The 16899-nt window shown below is 38.4% G+C and overlaps 1 protein-coding gene across 1 annotated transcript in view; it reads left to right on the top strand.

Annotated features, from left to right (window-relative positions):
• Window positions 1-16658, top strand: part of LCORL (ligand dependent nuclear receptor corepressor like) — a gene marked incomplete at its 5' end in the record, with an annotated part of 124635 nt that extends 107977 nt beyond the window's left edge. Inside the window, 3 exons of the mRNA XM_049789968.1 lie at window positions 427-678; window positions 13527-13620; window positions 14927-16658. Of these exons, the coding sequence (XP_049645925.1) occupies window positions 427-678; window positions 13527-13620; window positions 14927-15968 (1388 nt within the window). The remainder of the gene's footprint in view (window positions 1-426; window positions 679-13526; window positions 13621-14926) is intronic.
• Window positions 16659-16899: the final 241 nt, after the last annotated feature.

Raw genomic sequence — 16899 nt, 5'->3', positions numbered from 1 at the left:
ATTTATGTAAACTTTTCAGAATTGAATAATTTATTTGCAATAAAACAGTCATGTTTTAAGTAGTTTAAGAAGTTATATGTGTACTTACTGTATGAGATTAAAAATTGCTTCAAAATTTATGTTTCCTATTTTGACATCTAATTGAATACATTAGAACTATGGTCTAAAAATAAGCTTTTGTGTCTTAATTTCTTATTTGTACTTTTCAATGCAACTGAAAATACTTGTTTTCAGTGAGTGTAGCAATGTGTAGGTTTTTATAGTGTCATACTATCTAACATTTTCTCGTGGTAAGTCCCAAGAAATCACTAGTAAATGCAGACTGATATTAAAAGATTTTTGAAATCATAATTTTTAAATATATATACGTATTTAGTATTTTGCATTTCTATTTTTTAATGCTCATTATGTTTATTTCTTCCCTAGATCTTCCTCAGAACTGTGATCCTAACATTCCCCTAGTTGCTCAGGAATTAATGAAAAAGATGATACGTCAGTTTGCAATTGAGTATATTTCCAAAAGTGGTAAAATTCAAGAAAATAGAAATGGTTCAATTGGACCAAGTCTAATATGTAAAAGTATCCAAATGAATCAAGCAGAAAACTCGCTTCAGGAAGAACAGGATGGCCCCTTAGACCTCACTGTGAATCGAATGCAAGAACAAAATACTCAGCAAGGTAAGACTTTTAGTGTGTGTGAGACATAATCTTTTTTTTTTTCATTAAGCTGAATTTACTAATGAATGGTTGGTTGAGAGACTTAGTCTTATCTTAATATTTTAGTACTATGATTATTGTAAAGATAACGTTACTTGTACTCAGCCATATGATATGATCTACAGAGAAGTACTCAGAGCTTTTGTTCTGCATGTGACTTGGTTTTCAGATAATGAATGTTGATTGACTTGCTTTCGAGCTCTTCCACATTGAAATGGATGGTTAGAGAATTCTCATAATAAGCACACAACTGAAAAGATGATTATGATGAAAACACTAGCATGAAATGTTCAGCTGTGAATACTAAGCACTTGCTTTTTATTGTTTTAAGCATATGTAAAAAATTGTTTATGGTGTACTGTGGAAATAAAAAAACTAATACACATGGGAAAAACATGTGAGGGCTGGAGAGATAGCATGGAGGTAGGGCGTTTGCCTTGCATGCAGAAGGATGGTGGTTCGAATCCCAGCATCCCCATATGGTCCCCCGAGCCTGCCAGGAGCGATTTCTGAGCACAGAGCCAGGAGTGCAACCCAAAAACCAAAAAAATAAATAAACAAAATAAACATGTGATTGACTATAGAAAATGCTTTTTTGTGGGGGATGGGGGCAAACCCGAAGGTGCTCAGAGCTTACTCCTGGCTCTGCATACAAGGATCAGTTTTGGTAGGATTCAGGGGACTTTATAGCATACCAGGAATCGAACACAGATTGTGTGCAAGGCAAGTGCCCTACTTGCTGTACTGTTGTTCTGGCCCCACAGCAAATTGAATTTTTCTTAAGAAACCTGAATAATGAAAAGATCTAGTAGACTTATATGCTAATTGATTGATTTAAAAGGAGCCGTAACTTCATAGACAGAAGGAAGGTCCTTTTTGTGCATATAGATCATGCGAAATAACTTTGCCGGAGGGGAGAGAACAAGTAGCCTTTTTAAAGCATGGTTTTGGGGTAGTTCTGTCAGTCTTTGAAGCTAGAAAATACCAGCATTAAGATTGATCACAGAAAGCATTGAATGTCGTTGGAGGTGCTAATGAAGAATATATTTGTCACTATTTAAAGAAAATAACCTTTGTAGCATGTAAGTCAGTTTAAAATTTAGAAGAGCTGAAATATGGAATAAATTTTCTTTTACTTTCTGAATGTTAGGTTGTATGAGTTTATGCAGAGAAATCTGAGAAAAATAATAAAGAATACTAAATAATACAAGAAGGAAATGTCAATGAAGACTATAAGGTTTAAGGAAGAATGTATCAATACATGGTTTTTGTTTTTTTTCTCTTTTGCTTTTCCATACTTCATATCTTTTATCTCAGGTAGAAGCAGTTCAATGTTCTAATGAACTAAGGACTTGGGCTTTTTCTTATATGACAGATGTGGTTGAAATCCCAGTTCTGCTACATAAATTACTTAAATAAGTGACCTTATAATCAGAGCCTTGATTTTCTCGTGTTATCTGGCCATAATAGACTTGGAACAATATAAAAATTAACAAGTAATCAGTTTCCAGGTATAGCCTTCATCTGAGTCTCTGAATTATTGATACCTTGTGTTATAAGAAAGTAAGTAAATAAGGAACCAATTCCTAAAAGATATTCTAATCTCAGTCTCATCTGTCCTTCACTCCTGTTTCTTACCACCATAGAAAAGAAGCTTTTAGGGGACAGAGTGAAAGGATGGTAGGGAAGGTACTTGCCTTGCACATGACTGACCTGGGTTCAATCCAGAGCATCCCATAATGGTTCCCCACAAGGAGTAATTAATTTCTGAGTACAGAAATAGGAGTTTAAAATAAACAAACAGCTTTTGTAATCTGTAACCATTTGTTTGGCTGTTAGACTAACATAGAACTAAACTTTCTTTGAACGGTACTGTGCATGGAATTAGAATCACTAAATATTAGTCTTTCTTTTGTCGGTTATATTCATAATATGCACTGGGCTTAACTCTTTCACACATTCTCATTTTCTATTTGTTTTCTGCTATCCCTCACATTATTGTATTCAATGTGTTTTTTTTTAATGTGGATTTATTTTATTCACTTTGAAAATTATTTGGTTCCTAAAAATGAGGATGGATCTATTTTTGTAATTATGATTTTTTTTTATCATTGGTGTGTTTCGTTTTTACACACACATATTGCCACTCAACATGACTAAGAAAACTATTTTAGGTCAGGTAATTGGGACACATTCCCTGAAGAAGGGAGTTCGAGCAGAGACTTGAGTAAGTCATCCTGTAAAGATCCAGGTAGGACATTTCATGCAGAGGAAACAATCAAATACAAAGACAAAGAAAATAAAAAATTAAAGATGGGGGAACAAGTATGCAGGAGGAAATTTATGAAGATTATTATCTGTCACTAAGCGATCAAGAGATTGTTAAAAGCCTTATCCTAAAAATCTCAGACTATAAAGTATCAATAAGTAGTCTTTGCAGCAAATAAGCTGATTTTCTCTTTTTTTAATTTTCTAAGGAATAGCATGAACAAAGAATCTTCCTCTTAAGTTCAGGAGGTCCATATTTTTACCATATAAACAAGTCATCAGATTGTTATTCAGTTATATTAATTAAAAAATTGAGTTATATGTTTAAAAAAATTAAAGAAGGCAAGAAAGAAAAAAAAAGAGAAAGATTAACAGAGCCAGAGAAGGTTGTTCAAAGTTTTGGCACCTGTTTGGTACATGGCTGACACTGGTTCAATCTAGCCCCAATTTGATGCCTGGCAAAGTATGTGATCCCATGAATACTACCAGGAGTGATGCTTGAGCACAGAGCCAGGAGTAATCTCTAAGCACTGTCAGTTGTGGCCCAAAAGATCTGAAGAAGAGAGAGATAACTTTTATAATATTGGGCCGGAGCGGTAGCACAAGCAGTAAGGCATCAGCCTTGCCCGCACTAGCCTAGAATAGACTGCGGTTCGATCCCCCAGTTTCCCATATGGTTCCCCAAGCCAGGAGTGATTTCTGAGCACATAGCGAGGAATAATCCCTGAGCTTCACCGGGTGTGGCCCCAAACAAAACAAAAAAGAAAAAAAAAACAGAAAAAAACTTTTATAATATGTATTTTGGGGCCAGAGTGATAGCACAGTGGTGGGCGTTGGCCGTGCACGCTACTGATCAGGGATGGACTTGGTCGGGTTCGATCCCCAGAGTCCCATATAGTCCCCCGAACCTGCCAGGGATGATTTCTGAGCCAGAAGTAACCCCTGAGCACCATCGATTGTGGTTCAAAAACAAACAAATGAAAAAAAAAAAAAACTTTAATAGTAATGTGTTTTAACAGAGTATTTAAGTTAACTCTGTATAAAATGAGATTCTCACGCTCCTGGTGAATAAAGTAAAGCTGCAGCAATTAAAAATATTTTTTTTAGTTTGTGTATCAGTATATGAAGAACATATCTTTAATATGATATATTACATTGTGACATAATTGGCTTTCCTCTTACTCTGCCTCTCTGATAGTGTTCTTTTCCTCTCTTTTTCTTGGTACATAAAAGTTACATCATTTCTTCATTATTCAGACTCAGTCAAGCTCACTTGTATTCAGAACCTTTTTTTCCTCTTACTGATTGCTTTGCCTGGGTTGGTCTGTCTTCATATCTTCATGTTTTCATGGCATTCTCTCTTCCATCGCTTCTATGTGAATTAGATTACCACCTTAACAATAATGGAAAGTTCCAATATGTAAAACTATTTTCTATTTTCTGGACCAGAGCAGCAGTACTGCAGGTACTTCCCTTGAGTGAAATTGACCTTGGTTTTATCCCTGGCTCCTCCATATGGTTCATCAAGTTCCACCAGGAGTCACTCCTGAGCACAGAGGCAGAAGTAAGCCCAGAGTACTGCCAGTTGTGGCCCAAGCTCCCTACCCCTGATGCTTTCTGTGTTTAAAAAAAGAAATGCTACTAAATATATATACTATTAAACATATACATATGTGGCTGTCTATGAAAATGGTATTTAAAATTTATATTATAAAATAAAGGATTAACTAAGAATTTTGTTCCTTTGCTTTCTTCTACATAGGCATGAAATCATTTGGTTATTTGTATGTTATTTTATAGCATACTTTCTTAGCTCAATCTGTATTAGAGAAAATGGCAACATTTTATACTTTTTAGGAACTTTTTTTTGAGGGGGCTCACACCCGGCAGCGCTCAGGGGTTACTCCTGGCTCCACGCTCAGAAATCGCTCCTGGCAGGTTCAGGGGACCATATGGGATGCTGGGATTTGAGCCACCATACTTCTGCATGCAAGGCAAATGCCCTACCTCCATGCTATTTCTCCGGCCCCAACATTTTGTACTTTTTATTAGATGATTAATAGTAGATTGTATATATCTAAAACAACTTAAATGTTTTATTTAGGCAACCTGATAAAAAGTTGGGTAGAAAGTATGTCTGAATAGAATTTCCTCCAAAGCAAACATACAGAGGTGGCCAGTAGGCAAATGAAAAGTGCTCATCAGCCCTTGATCATAGGGAAATGCGAGTAAGAACCCCTAAGAAATATTATAGCATCAAAAAGATAAACAGCAGCAGCCTTGTTTGTATGCTGTTGGTGGAAGTATAAACTTATATGGCCATTATAAAAAATTATATGGAAGCCCATGAAAATGATAAGGATTGAAATATAATCCAGAGAGATAGATATGAACTTGGCTGCACTCAGCTAGCAAGCTAAGGCAGCTCTAAACACTCATTTATCAAAAGATACACAGGAGCCTACTGTTCAAGAGCTCCTTGTTGGCCAAGTAAATATGGGGATATTTCATCAAAAGGAAGAGCGATGCTGCTGGAAAAAAGTTCCGAATACAGTCCGTGAGATGGGTAGAAAATGTGTTCCTCAGTTAGTCTTCAGCATGGGATTCCAGCTTCTCACATGCAAATGAGCAATTACTGTTAAAGAGTTAAGCATTCTCTTGTTTGCTCATTTACAAATTGTATTGTAGAACAATCAGCTACGCTTCATTTAAGGAAGATTCTTAAAGAATTATAGCTCATCAACATGGAAGACATTAAATACTTAAAGTGCCACTTGCTGCAGTTCCGAATGGGATCCTTGATTTCAACTACAGCCCCAGGAGGTGATCTGGGGGACTTGATACTGTAATGGAGTGGGTCAAGGATCGTCTGAACATCCTGGAAAATAAAATGTAGGTGTCTTGTGTTAGGTTGCCTCCCTTGTGAAGGATTCTTACAAGAATGGAACAGAAATTTCAGCAGCTTTTTTCATGTTACCAAGCAGGACCCAGAAAGCCCCAGCCTGAGCACTGAACCTTGAGTATCGCACATCCAAGCTAGCTTTGTCAGGTCTAGTCCCTGGTTCCTCTTCCTGGCTCAGACCTGAGGAGAGGTATATGCTGAAAGAGCATTGGATGTTTAGTAATGGGTAGCTATTGTAAGAAAAAGTTTTATGGGGGCCGGAGCAGTGGCACAGCAGTAAGGAGTCTGCCTTGTGCCTGCTATCCTAGGATGGACCCCGGTTCGATCCCCTGGCTTCCCATATGGTTCCCCAAGCTAGGAGCGATTTCTGAGCGCATAGCCAGGAGTAACCCCTGAGCATCATCGGGTGTGGCCCAAAAACAAAAAAGAGAGAAAGGGAAGGAGGGAGGGAGGGAGGGAGGGAGGGAGGGAGGGAGGGAGGGAGGGAGGAAGGAAGGAAGGAAGGAAGGAAGGAAGGAAGGAAGGAAGGAAGGAAGGAAGGAAGGAAGGAAGGAAGGAAAAGGAAGGAGGGAGGGAGGAAGGAAGGAAAAGGAAGGAGGGAGGGAGGGAGGAAGGAAGAAAAGTTTTATGACTAGTGATTATCTTTCTTTAAATTTTATATGTAAGTTTTGGAGCCACATCTGGCAGTGCTCAGGATTTATTGCGAATTCTGCACTAAGGAATCACTTCTGGTGGGGCTCACGTGACCATCTGGAATGCTGGAGATCAATCACACGTCAGCCACATGCAAGGCTGTACTATTTAGCCCCTATTAATTATCTTTTTTCATGAAATTTGATTTAGAAATATTCACCTGCCCAAATAACACAAGTGTTATTTTCTCCCTTGAAATTTTACTTGCTTCCTTGCAAGCAGCCGATCCAGGACCAAAGATGGTTGGTTCGAATCCAGGTGTCCCATATGGTCCCCCGTGCCTGCCAGGAGCTATTTCTGAGCAGACAGCCAGGAGTGACCCCTGAGCACTGCCGGGTGTGGCCCAATAACAAAAACAAAACAAAAGAAATTTTACTTGCTTCTATGTACTTGAACTTACTACATGTTTAATATTGACATGTGGCATCAGAGATTTGTTAATTTATGTTGATAACTATAAGCTGTGTTTAATTATTTGCCTTTTATGACAACGTGGTTCACTATTTTTAATAATCTTAAATGATACTCATTTACCTGATGAATAATTTTTGTTGACATTTCTGAAATCACATTAGAACTAAGAAATGTAGAAATTGCTCATTTAAAACCATTCTTTGACCTCTTCATCTTTTTTTTTTTTTTTTTTTTTTTTGTGGTTTTTGGGTCACACCCGGCAGTGCTCAGGGGTTATTCCTGGCTCCAGGCTCAGAAATCGCTCCTGGCAGGCACAGGGGACCATATGGGACGCCGGGATTCGAACCGATGACCTCCTGCATGAAAGGCAAACACCTCACCTCCATGCTATCTCTCCGGCCCCTCTTCATCTTAAGCAAATCTTAAGCAAAAATTTTCTTTGAAACTCACCCTTACTCCATATAGCATTCGATCTTTGATTTTATTGTCATTTTCTGAAAATGACAATGGTGAAAAAAGTTCACTGATTTCATAACTGGTTTTGAGGGGTCAGAAATTGAGGTATATAACACTATTTGCTAATTACTGGGGTAACACAATTGAACGAGTTAATGATAAGTAGTGAGTGTCTCCTTAGGGCCTTTGTTTGGGCAGTGACTCTTGTAAGGAAATTAGCCAGTTAATTATACCTAATTAAATATGAATCTTAAGTAAGAGTCTAAGTATAGTCACTAATGCCCTGTAGTGCTACAAGACTTCAGGCACTAAATTAAATAGTGTGGCATAAATCGAGTAAGTTTAGTTTGCTGTAGGAATAAGAAATTAAGCAGACCTTTAAAAAGGATCAACTATATTCCAATTAACCTGGGCCACTTTGACAAAGGACAAAGAACAGATAAACCAAGATAAAGAATGATGATTTGTGCTTTTTTTGGTTTGTTTTTTGTTTGTTTTCATTCTGGGGTCATTCCCAGCAGTGCTGAACTTACCCTATGTGGTGCCAGGGATCGAACTCATGTCACCATATTCTAGGCAGGCACTCTCCCAGTCAGCTATCTTTCCAACTCCAAACGTGATGGTGTAGAGGAGGCTCCGGGGACAGAACATGGGACCTCTTGAGAATGTTAAATCATAACAATTGACTTTAAAACAAAGTTTTTAAACTTTATGTGGACATATAAATTGGGACATAAGTATAGCACCAGGACAGCGGTAGACAGACTTGAGCTCTGAGGCAGGTAGTGATGCTGGATTGCGCTGTGCTGAAACCCTATAATTAACAATAGTGTAAAGCACATGCCTAAAATTTAAAAAAAAAAATTTTTTTAAAGACCATTTCCAGACATAGAGCATCCCATATAGTTCCCCGAGTCCTCCAGGAGTGATCCCTCAGGGCAGATAAAGGAAGGAATAAGGCCTGAGCATCACCAGTGGCCCCCAAACAAAACAAAAACCAGGAAATAAGTGCATACAAAAAACAGTCTTATTCCATGATAAAGCCATTTTGAAAACGTGATGGCAGTTTTTTCAACTGGGTAAAAATCAGAATCAGCAGGTAGGGCTCGAGCAATAGCACAGTTGGTAGGGTATTTGCCTTGCACGAGGCCAACCAGCAGCCCATATAGTCCCTGAACATGCTAGGAGTAATCCCTGAGTGCCAGTGGGTGTGGCCCATAAAGAAAAAAAACAAAACAAATCAGGAGCAGGAAAATGCCTTATATCCTCATTTCTAAACTTCCATTTTATTTTTCCCCAGTCCTTCTCCCTCTCTCCCTCTCCCTCTCCCTCTCCCTCTCCCTCTCCTTCTCCCTCTCCCTCTCCCTCTCCCTCTCCCTCCTTCTCTCTCCCTCCCCCCCCCCCCTCTCTCTCTCTCTCTCTCTCTCTCTCTCTCGCTCTCGCTCTCGCTCTCTCTCTCTTTTCCCTCCCCCCCTCTAATTTGGATATTCCTAGGGTAACACTGATTTTTTTTTTTAGTTTCTGAATCTCGATGATTTTTAAAAAAATCATTTCTACAAAGTAATTTAATATAGGAGATATGATGCTAGCAAGTGAAATATTTTTTGTGGATAACTAAAATTTTTCTAAAAAATGTTTACTTATGTATTTAATACATAAAGTGGTTATTGGTTACAAAATTTCATTGTGGTGGGGCCGGTGAGGTAGCGCTAGAGGTAAGGTGTCTGCCTTGCAAACGCTAGCCAAGGAAAGGACCATGGTTCAATCCCCCAGCGTCCCATATGGTCCCCCCAAGCCAGGGGTAATTTCTGAGTGTGTAGCCAGGAGTAGCCCCTGAGCATCAAATGGGTGTGGCCCAAAAAAATTTTTTTTATTGTGGTAGAAATGTGATTTTTCACTAGATGTAAACTATTTTGTATTAATGAGTGATTCCTATTAGAACAAAACAATGAATATGAACAGCCTCAATATGGAAAAATGATCATGTTAAAAAAAAGGTGGGGGAGGGGGATGTATTTATTTAAGCCATTGTTTCAAGCTCCTAAAGAGGAATAGGGTAAAGGAGAAATGAGAATGGGATTAAAAAGTATAGATGTGATTTGAGTCACTCAAGATTAACCAGGGCTGACAGTCAGTCTCTTCCATTAAATTACAATTAACTCCAACCAGACACTTTTCTTTTTTTTTTATAATAATTTCTTTATTTAAGCACCATGGTTACACACATGTTCGTAATTGAGTCTCGCTCATAAAATGCACACACACCTTTCACCAGTGCAACTTTCCCGACACAAATGTCCCCCATTTCCCTCCTTCCTTATCCTCTGCCTGTCTTCGAGATAGGCATTCTATTTCTCTCATCACTACCATTGTCATGATAGTTGTTGGTGTAGTTATTTCTCTAACTGCACTCACCACTCTTTGTGGTGAGCTTCATATCGCGGTCCTCATCTCTCTTGTCTCTGGGTTTTATTACTATATTGTCTTTTATTTTTCTGAAGAAAAACAATCAGGAACTTTTCAAACCAGCGCGCATGCAGTGATTCAGAAAGGACAGACCCAGGGATGTGACTAGAGGAGTAGTGCTTTGTTTCAAGTCCTGACAACAACCACAGCATCCTGTTGCCCTGAGCTGCTCAGCAATAAAAAGAAGAGTGTAACTCTAACTAGAGTTACAGCTTAATCATTTTATTTTTTATTTGTAGAATAATTTTAAATTATTCTAAACCAAAGCAAAAATCTAGTATTAGAATTGAAGTTTTACATTCATTCTAGACTATTGACCAGGCATAATAGACTTTTGAAAAGTTAGTTTATATACTACAAACCATATATATGAGACAAAAATAAATACAAATAAAACTTGCTAATTTGTGGCAAATCTGAGTTAGAAAAATAACAATTTTTTGAAGAAGATATGGTCTTGACATTTTATTTGCTGAAAAGGAAAATGAGACAGTAAAGTCAAAAACAGTTTTTCTTCTATTAGTAGGTCATAGCATGTAGTACAAATAAATGCCAAGATCCTAGATCTTAAGTGATTCCATCTTATAGAAGGAAAAAACAATACTTAAATCAATAATTAATATGAGTGGGACAGAAGCCTTATAGGATACTGCTGATATAGGAAGACAATAATAATCTTTGGGTGAATCTTTTTTCTTTTTTTTTTTTTTAAACTTTATTGATTGATTGGTTTTTGGGCCACACCCAGTGGCACTCGGATCACTCCTGGCTCTGCACTCAGAAATCAAGCCTGGCAGGCTGGGGGATCATGTGGGAAGCCAGGAGTTGAACCGTTCCCTCCCAGGTTGGCCACATGCAAGGCAAACACCCTACCACTGTACTATCTCTCTAGCCCCACTTCTTTGGGTGAATCTTGATGATGATCTTTTTTTTTTTTTTTTGGCCAAATGAAAAGTAGAAGGTCCAGGCTCATTCACAGCGTGTGTTCTCCCCCCCCCCCCCCCCCCCGCACCTGGAGATTCCATTTTCTGAGACTAGGTGTGCTGGCGCCTTTAAAAAAAAAAAAAAAAAACATGTGGAGAAAGGACCCCAGTTTTTCCCCCTCGATGTCTTTCCCCCACACATCCCAACAAGTGCTGTTCCCCACCATGTATTCTCCCCTATACCCCTGGCACTCAGGGGAAGAGGTTTGGTTTAGGGAACCACGCAGAGATGCTTCTTGGCCCTTATTTGGAGGAGATGCATATGGAATTATTTTATTATTTTAAGGATAAATTGGGGGTGGGAAGGAGGGAGATTTGGGACATAGGTGATGGGAATGTTACACTGGTGAAGGGGGGTGTTCTTTACATGATTGAAACCCAACTGCAATCATATTTGTAATCAAGGTGTTTAAATAAAGATTTAAAAAAAAACTAACATTATGCAAAATCCTTAAAAAAAAGATAAATCAGGAGATGCCACTGGGCACAGAAACCCAAGTGCTACAGTTGTTGGCTCTGAAACTCTGTGTTGGCAGAGCTGCGAGTTGAGATATGAAGGGAAGTACAAAGTGGGGGGGGGGGCTGTTGAGATGACTTGGGGGGTAAGTATTAAGATTGTACTGGACAGATAACGGGGATGTAAGGTATTTCATCGAACACTATCTAGAGACACTACTCAGTTTGCCTCTCCAGTCTCTCTTTGGCCATTCTTTCTCTATAACCACTAGCTAGATTGAATTTTTTCCATTTCTTCAGAATTCTCTACAGCTGTGCTTATTGAGTAACTAACTGTGTGCATTATGAGAGATAGTAGGGATACATTAGTGAATACAGGAGACATGGTCTTTGTCTATAGCTAATAGTCTGGCAGCTGACACTGGTAAGTTCATAAACACCTAGAATAGTTTGCTAAATTCGAAACAAAAACCAACAAAAAGCACACCTGGTTAAGCAGTGCAGGTTTAAGAATCTAGGATAATGCCTGTCAAACCAATCTGAAATGTTTTCTGAATGATTGGATAACATATAAGACTTGGTGAACATTGGGTGAGTTTGAGGCTCGAAAGGGAAGCACTTAGGGGTTTTCTTAGCAGAGGAAACTGACAAAGTGCAAAAGATTGAAGATGAGCAATAACCATGGAACTTACTAATAGGTTGCTCTGCCTTGCTTCGGTCCCTTACAGTCTATTCTCCCCACAGGAGATTGAGTCTTTAAAAGTGGTGTCAGTCTTACCCTCAGAATCCTCCAGTAGTTCTCTGGCTATCGTATCCTACAAGGCCCAGAATGATCTGTTTGCCTACACTTTGTTTCTTATCTTCTCGTAGTCTAAGTAAGCTTCTTTGGCTATTACTTAGGTAATTCTCAGTTAATTAATCTTAGTTAATTCTTGGTTCCCTATCACAGCCTTGGCACAAATTTTCTTCTTTCCCTCAGTCTGCTTGGTTAATAGCCTCACTTTATTCGGGACTTCATTCCTGAGAAAGAGGCCTGGCTGATATATAACACTTGATAAAGTAGCAGTCCACATGGCGTGTTCTCACTACTCTATCAACTTATTCAGCTTTACTTTTTGTATGTTTTACTTTTCTGCAACCTGAAATATTTTTCATAGTGGTGATAGTCGTAATGATTGAATTAACTCACAGATCCTAAGCACCATGAGTATTACTACTAAGGAGACTGAAAGAAATATTTACTTGTTTTTTATTTCTTGGTGTTTTGTTTTGTTTTGTTTTCATTTTGTTTCTTGCCAGGGTATTTAAGTGTTAGGTGGATTCAGGGAGCATAAAACCCAGTTGAAAGCCCAGCTAACTTTCTGAGTATATGTTTTTAAACATGTATTTTCTTCATAAGTCCTTTCTCACAGCTTAAATTTTATTTGTTAGTAAAAATTTGTTTGCACTGTTACTATCGGCTGCTGTATCTGAAATTCATTAGTTTTCATTCCTTTTGATCCTGAAATGTGTGAGATTTAGAACGCCTATATCATTGAAGCTTGCTAAGTATAACTTTCAGTATTGTGCTAGGAGTAAAAATAACTATAATAACCATTCAACATATATGCACAGTTTATCATGCAGTCATTGATTTAATCGAACTCTTCCACAGTTTTTATTCAAGTGGTAAAATTTCATACAGTTCTTAAAAATGATGCTGGTTTTACATAGAATCACAGTTTACTGGAGTATATGTTCTAAATTTTGCTATTTCTGTTAAAAATAGATTGTTGTTTCTTAATAGTTCATCATCATCATACTTTCAATGCTCTCTGTTTTGTACAATGTAAATAATTTGTACTTGACCAGAGAATCCTCTGGGCTGCCTTGCACAAGAGCCACGTGCAGTCGGTCAGTGAGAAAGGTAACTTGGGGTTTTTGAGACAAGCTTCTTATCGCGGTCTGTTTCTTTCTGTGCCCCAGCAGGGCTCATCCCATCTCTGTTCCTTGTTTCCTATGTAGTGCCTTCCCAGTCATGATTCGTGTTCAAGCCATGGGTCGGTATGGCCACATGTTAAACACTCTTATGGATTTCTAGATCATGAATGAGTGGATCAGCAAAATATAAAATGTTAACGTGTAAGGATTATTTCACAAATATAAAGTTTTTTCTCTTGCAAAAATTATAGGGGATGGAGTGTTAGATCTCTCTACAAAGAAAACCATCATTAAATCGGAAGAGTCATCCATATGTGATCCTTCTTCTGAAAATTCAGTGGCTGGGTAAGCAATATCTAGGAAATATAACTTACTCTTAATATTAAAATGAAGTATCTCTGCAGACAACTCCTAACCTACCTCAACTAGATTAACCTCCATAGTTTTCCTCCAGATTTGTCATTCATAACTGTGTGTCTTTCATACCTTTCATTTGTCCTTTCTCTTTCCTTTTGGCTTCTTTCTGTTAAAGAAAAGTTATCAGACAATCACCAAACTTTAGTTCATGTTACTAAAATGAACTAGCAGCTAATAATAGATCACAAACTAAGAAGCAGGACAGGTGGAACCTTCTAAATTTAATCTACTAGAAGCAGTTTGAAGTAAAATATGTAACTTCACAATATAAATGTTTTTAAACAACAAATTGTAAAAGTTCTAGACTCATTCTTTAAAGCTAGCTTAGAGTGTCTACATTTTTATTAGGCCTTAGATGTGGCTGCAAACTAATAGACATCTAGAAAGCACCACAATAATTCCTTCACATTTTGAAAACTATTATTAAATTAATCAATGATTTGTAGTAAAATACTGTTCTGTTGGAATTTTTTTTTTTGGTAACTTTTACACTGTCCCCTTAACAAACTGTGTAGGAAGCTTTTTTTGGTCACACTTAAATTCTTAGAGTGCAATTTGTTGCAACTAAGGCAGTGGGGTTGAAGTCATAGGCTAAATTAGTCAGCTTTCCATTGGAGAAAGTGGCTATTACACTGGTACAGTTAATCTAGAAAACCATTCATACTATCTAAAATTTTATTGAACTAAGTTTGAGCTAGAGAAGAAGAAAAAAAAATAGGCTTGTGGAAATGGGATGTTTGTGTTTGGAAATACTCTTGCTGCTCCAAATTTCCTTTAAAAGGGGTTGACTCTTTTATTACTTGTTTAGCGGTAACGTCACGTTTCTACTAACAAAAAAAACTCCTTTAGGATTTGGATATTTTTTTTAAATAACGGGACTCTTGATTGTACCGATAAAAATTTCTAAGTGTTGCTCTGCAAGCATCTGTCAGAGGAATACAGCAACATCCTGAGCTGATTTTTAACCAATACTGAGTTAGGATTTTATGTTCTTGGAAGGTCTTGCCTGATATACGAGGCCACTGTACGATTGACACATTGTCCTACCAGGCTGGTACGGTAGCCCAGTTGGCCCTGATAAGGAATAGCTACTGCATCTCACAGACTTAAAGGAGTCAATAAGCAGTGATGTTACCTAAGCAAGGCGTATAATAAAGGAGTGGACCCTTCCCTTCATAGCTGTGTGAGAGTCTCTCATGCATCAGTTTACCATCGTTTCATTCCATCCATCCAGGAGACTCCCCAGACACAGAGAGGACTATGTGGAAAGAAGTGCTGAGTTTGCAGATGGTTTGCTCTCAAAAGCTTTGAAAGACATTCAGTCTGGAGCACTGGACATACATAAAGCAGGCATACTTTATGGCATACCTCAAAAAACTTTACTTCTCCACTTAGAAGCCTTACCAGCAGGGAAGCCTGTGTCTCTTAAAAACAAAACTCGAGAGCTCACTGATAGTCCCTCATACAAAGACAGTAAAGATACGTGTGCCGTGCTGCAGAAGGTCGCCCTGTGGGCCAGAGCTCAAGCCGAGCGCACGGAAAAAAGTAAACTCAGTCTACTTGAAACCTCAGAATTAAAATTCCCAACAGCTTCCAGTTACCTCCACCAGTTAACTCTGCAGAAAATGGTCGCTCAGTTTAAAGAGAAAAATGAAGGCCTACCTTACGAAGCTTCACCACCCCAAACCGTGCAGTTAAAAATCCCTCAGCTTCGAGTCACTTCAGTCTCCAAACCCCAAGCCCAGGCCGAGGCCCCAGGCCTGCTGGATGTGATGTACCACGTTTCCAAAACTTCTCCTGTCCTCGAAGGCTCCGCGCTGCAAAAACTGAAGAATATCCTCCCCAAGCAGAACAAGACGGAATGCTCGGGGCCCGTCACGCACTCCAGCGTGGACTCCTACTTCATCCACGGGGACCTCTCTCCTCTGTGTCTTCATGCCAAGAATGGGACCGTGGATGGCACCTCCGAAAGTACCGAGGACGGATTGGATCGGAAAGATAGCAAGCAGCCCCGCAAAAAGCGTGGCCGCTACCGGCAGTACGACCATGAGATCATGGAAGAGGCCATCGCCATGGTGATGAGCGGGAAGATGAGTGTTTCCAAAGCACAAGGGATTTATGGGGTACCTCACAGCACTTTAGAATACAAGGTAAAAGAAAGATCTGGAACACTGAAGACGCCTCCGAAGAAGAAGCTCCGCTTAGCAGACACTGGGATATATAATCTGACAGATTCAGGGACTGGCAGCTGCAAGAACAGCAGCAAGCCTGTGTAGATTTTACCTGTTAGACAAATGTCTGTGTGTGTGTGTGTGTGTGTGCGTGTGTGCGTGTGTGTGCGCGCAGGTGTGTGTTTGTGTTTGAACACACACACGTGGGAATTACAGATGCTCACTCTGACAGGAGACATGAAATTTTACAGTTCAAAAACCACTTACATGCCTTTTGAAAAAAAGTTTTATTCAGGGTTTTCACTGTGGACAGAATTATATAGTTGCTTACTTAATTCTGATAGTTTGTATTTAATCCTTGTATAAATAGGTGAGAGGAAAAAAAGATTCAGGTTTTCTTTAGTAGTCAATAGCATAAAGCGTTGTGGGGAAACAGTTGTCAAGTGAGATATTTTCAATGGTGAAAGACCACTCCAGCCAGACAGTTGAACCATCTTTTAACGGAAAACATGATATTAATTATGAACCTTTTCTATGGCATACTTACAGTGACTGTAAGTATACTCAGCACCCAGTCAAAGTTTAGACCGTTATTCTCCATACTAAAAATCAGTATATACAGTATTAGTACACTACCAAGCATTCTACAGAATACAAAATGCACTCGAGTGCATCTACCAGATAGAGAAAAGAAAACCTTAAATGATATGTATAATGAAATTTAATATTTATCATTTTAATAGTTGATTTAGCAGGAAGTTGGGGTTATAAAGTCTAAAAAATAATAATAAAAGACCAGACCCATAGTTTTAATAACCCCAGAAGCTATAGAACTATTTACTAGAAGATGGAATACTAAGAACAAAAAGTAATTTAAATTTAATTATTAAAATAATTTAATTTTGTTTCATTTGAAAAATAAGCTAATGTGTAACGTTAGAAAAGAAAGTTGGAATGCAACTTAGAGCATGTTTATAATGTGCGCAGGAAAAGCTTGAGAATGATCATTTTGGTTTCAATGTGCTGGTTAGTTGAT

The sequence above is a fragment of the Suncus etruscus genome, chromosome 16 (assembly GCF_024139225.1).
Source record: "Suncus etruscus isolate mSunEtr1 chromosome 16, mSunEtr1.pri.cur, whole genome shotgun sequence".
NCBI classification, from domain to species: domain Eukaryota; kingdom Metazoa; phylum Chordata; class Mammalia; order Eulipotyphla; family Soricidae; genus Suncus; species Suncus etruscus.
This window is presented reverse-complemented; position numbering and strand designations above follow the sequence as displayed.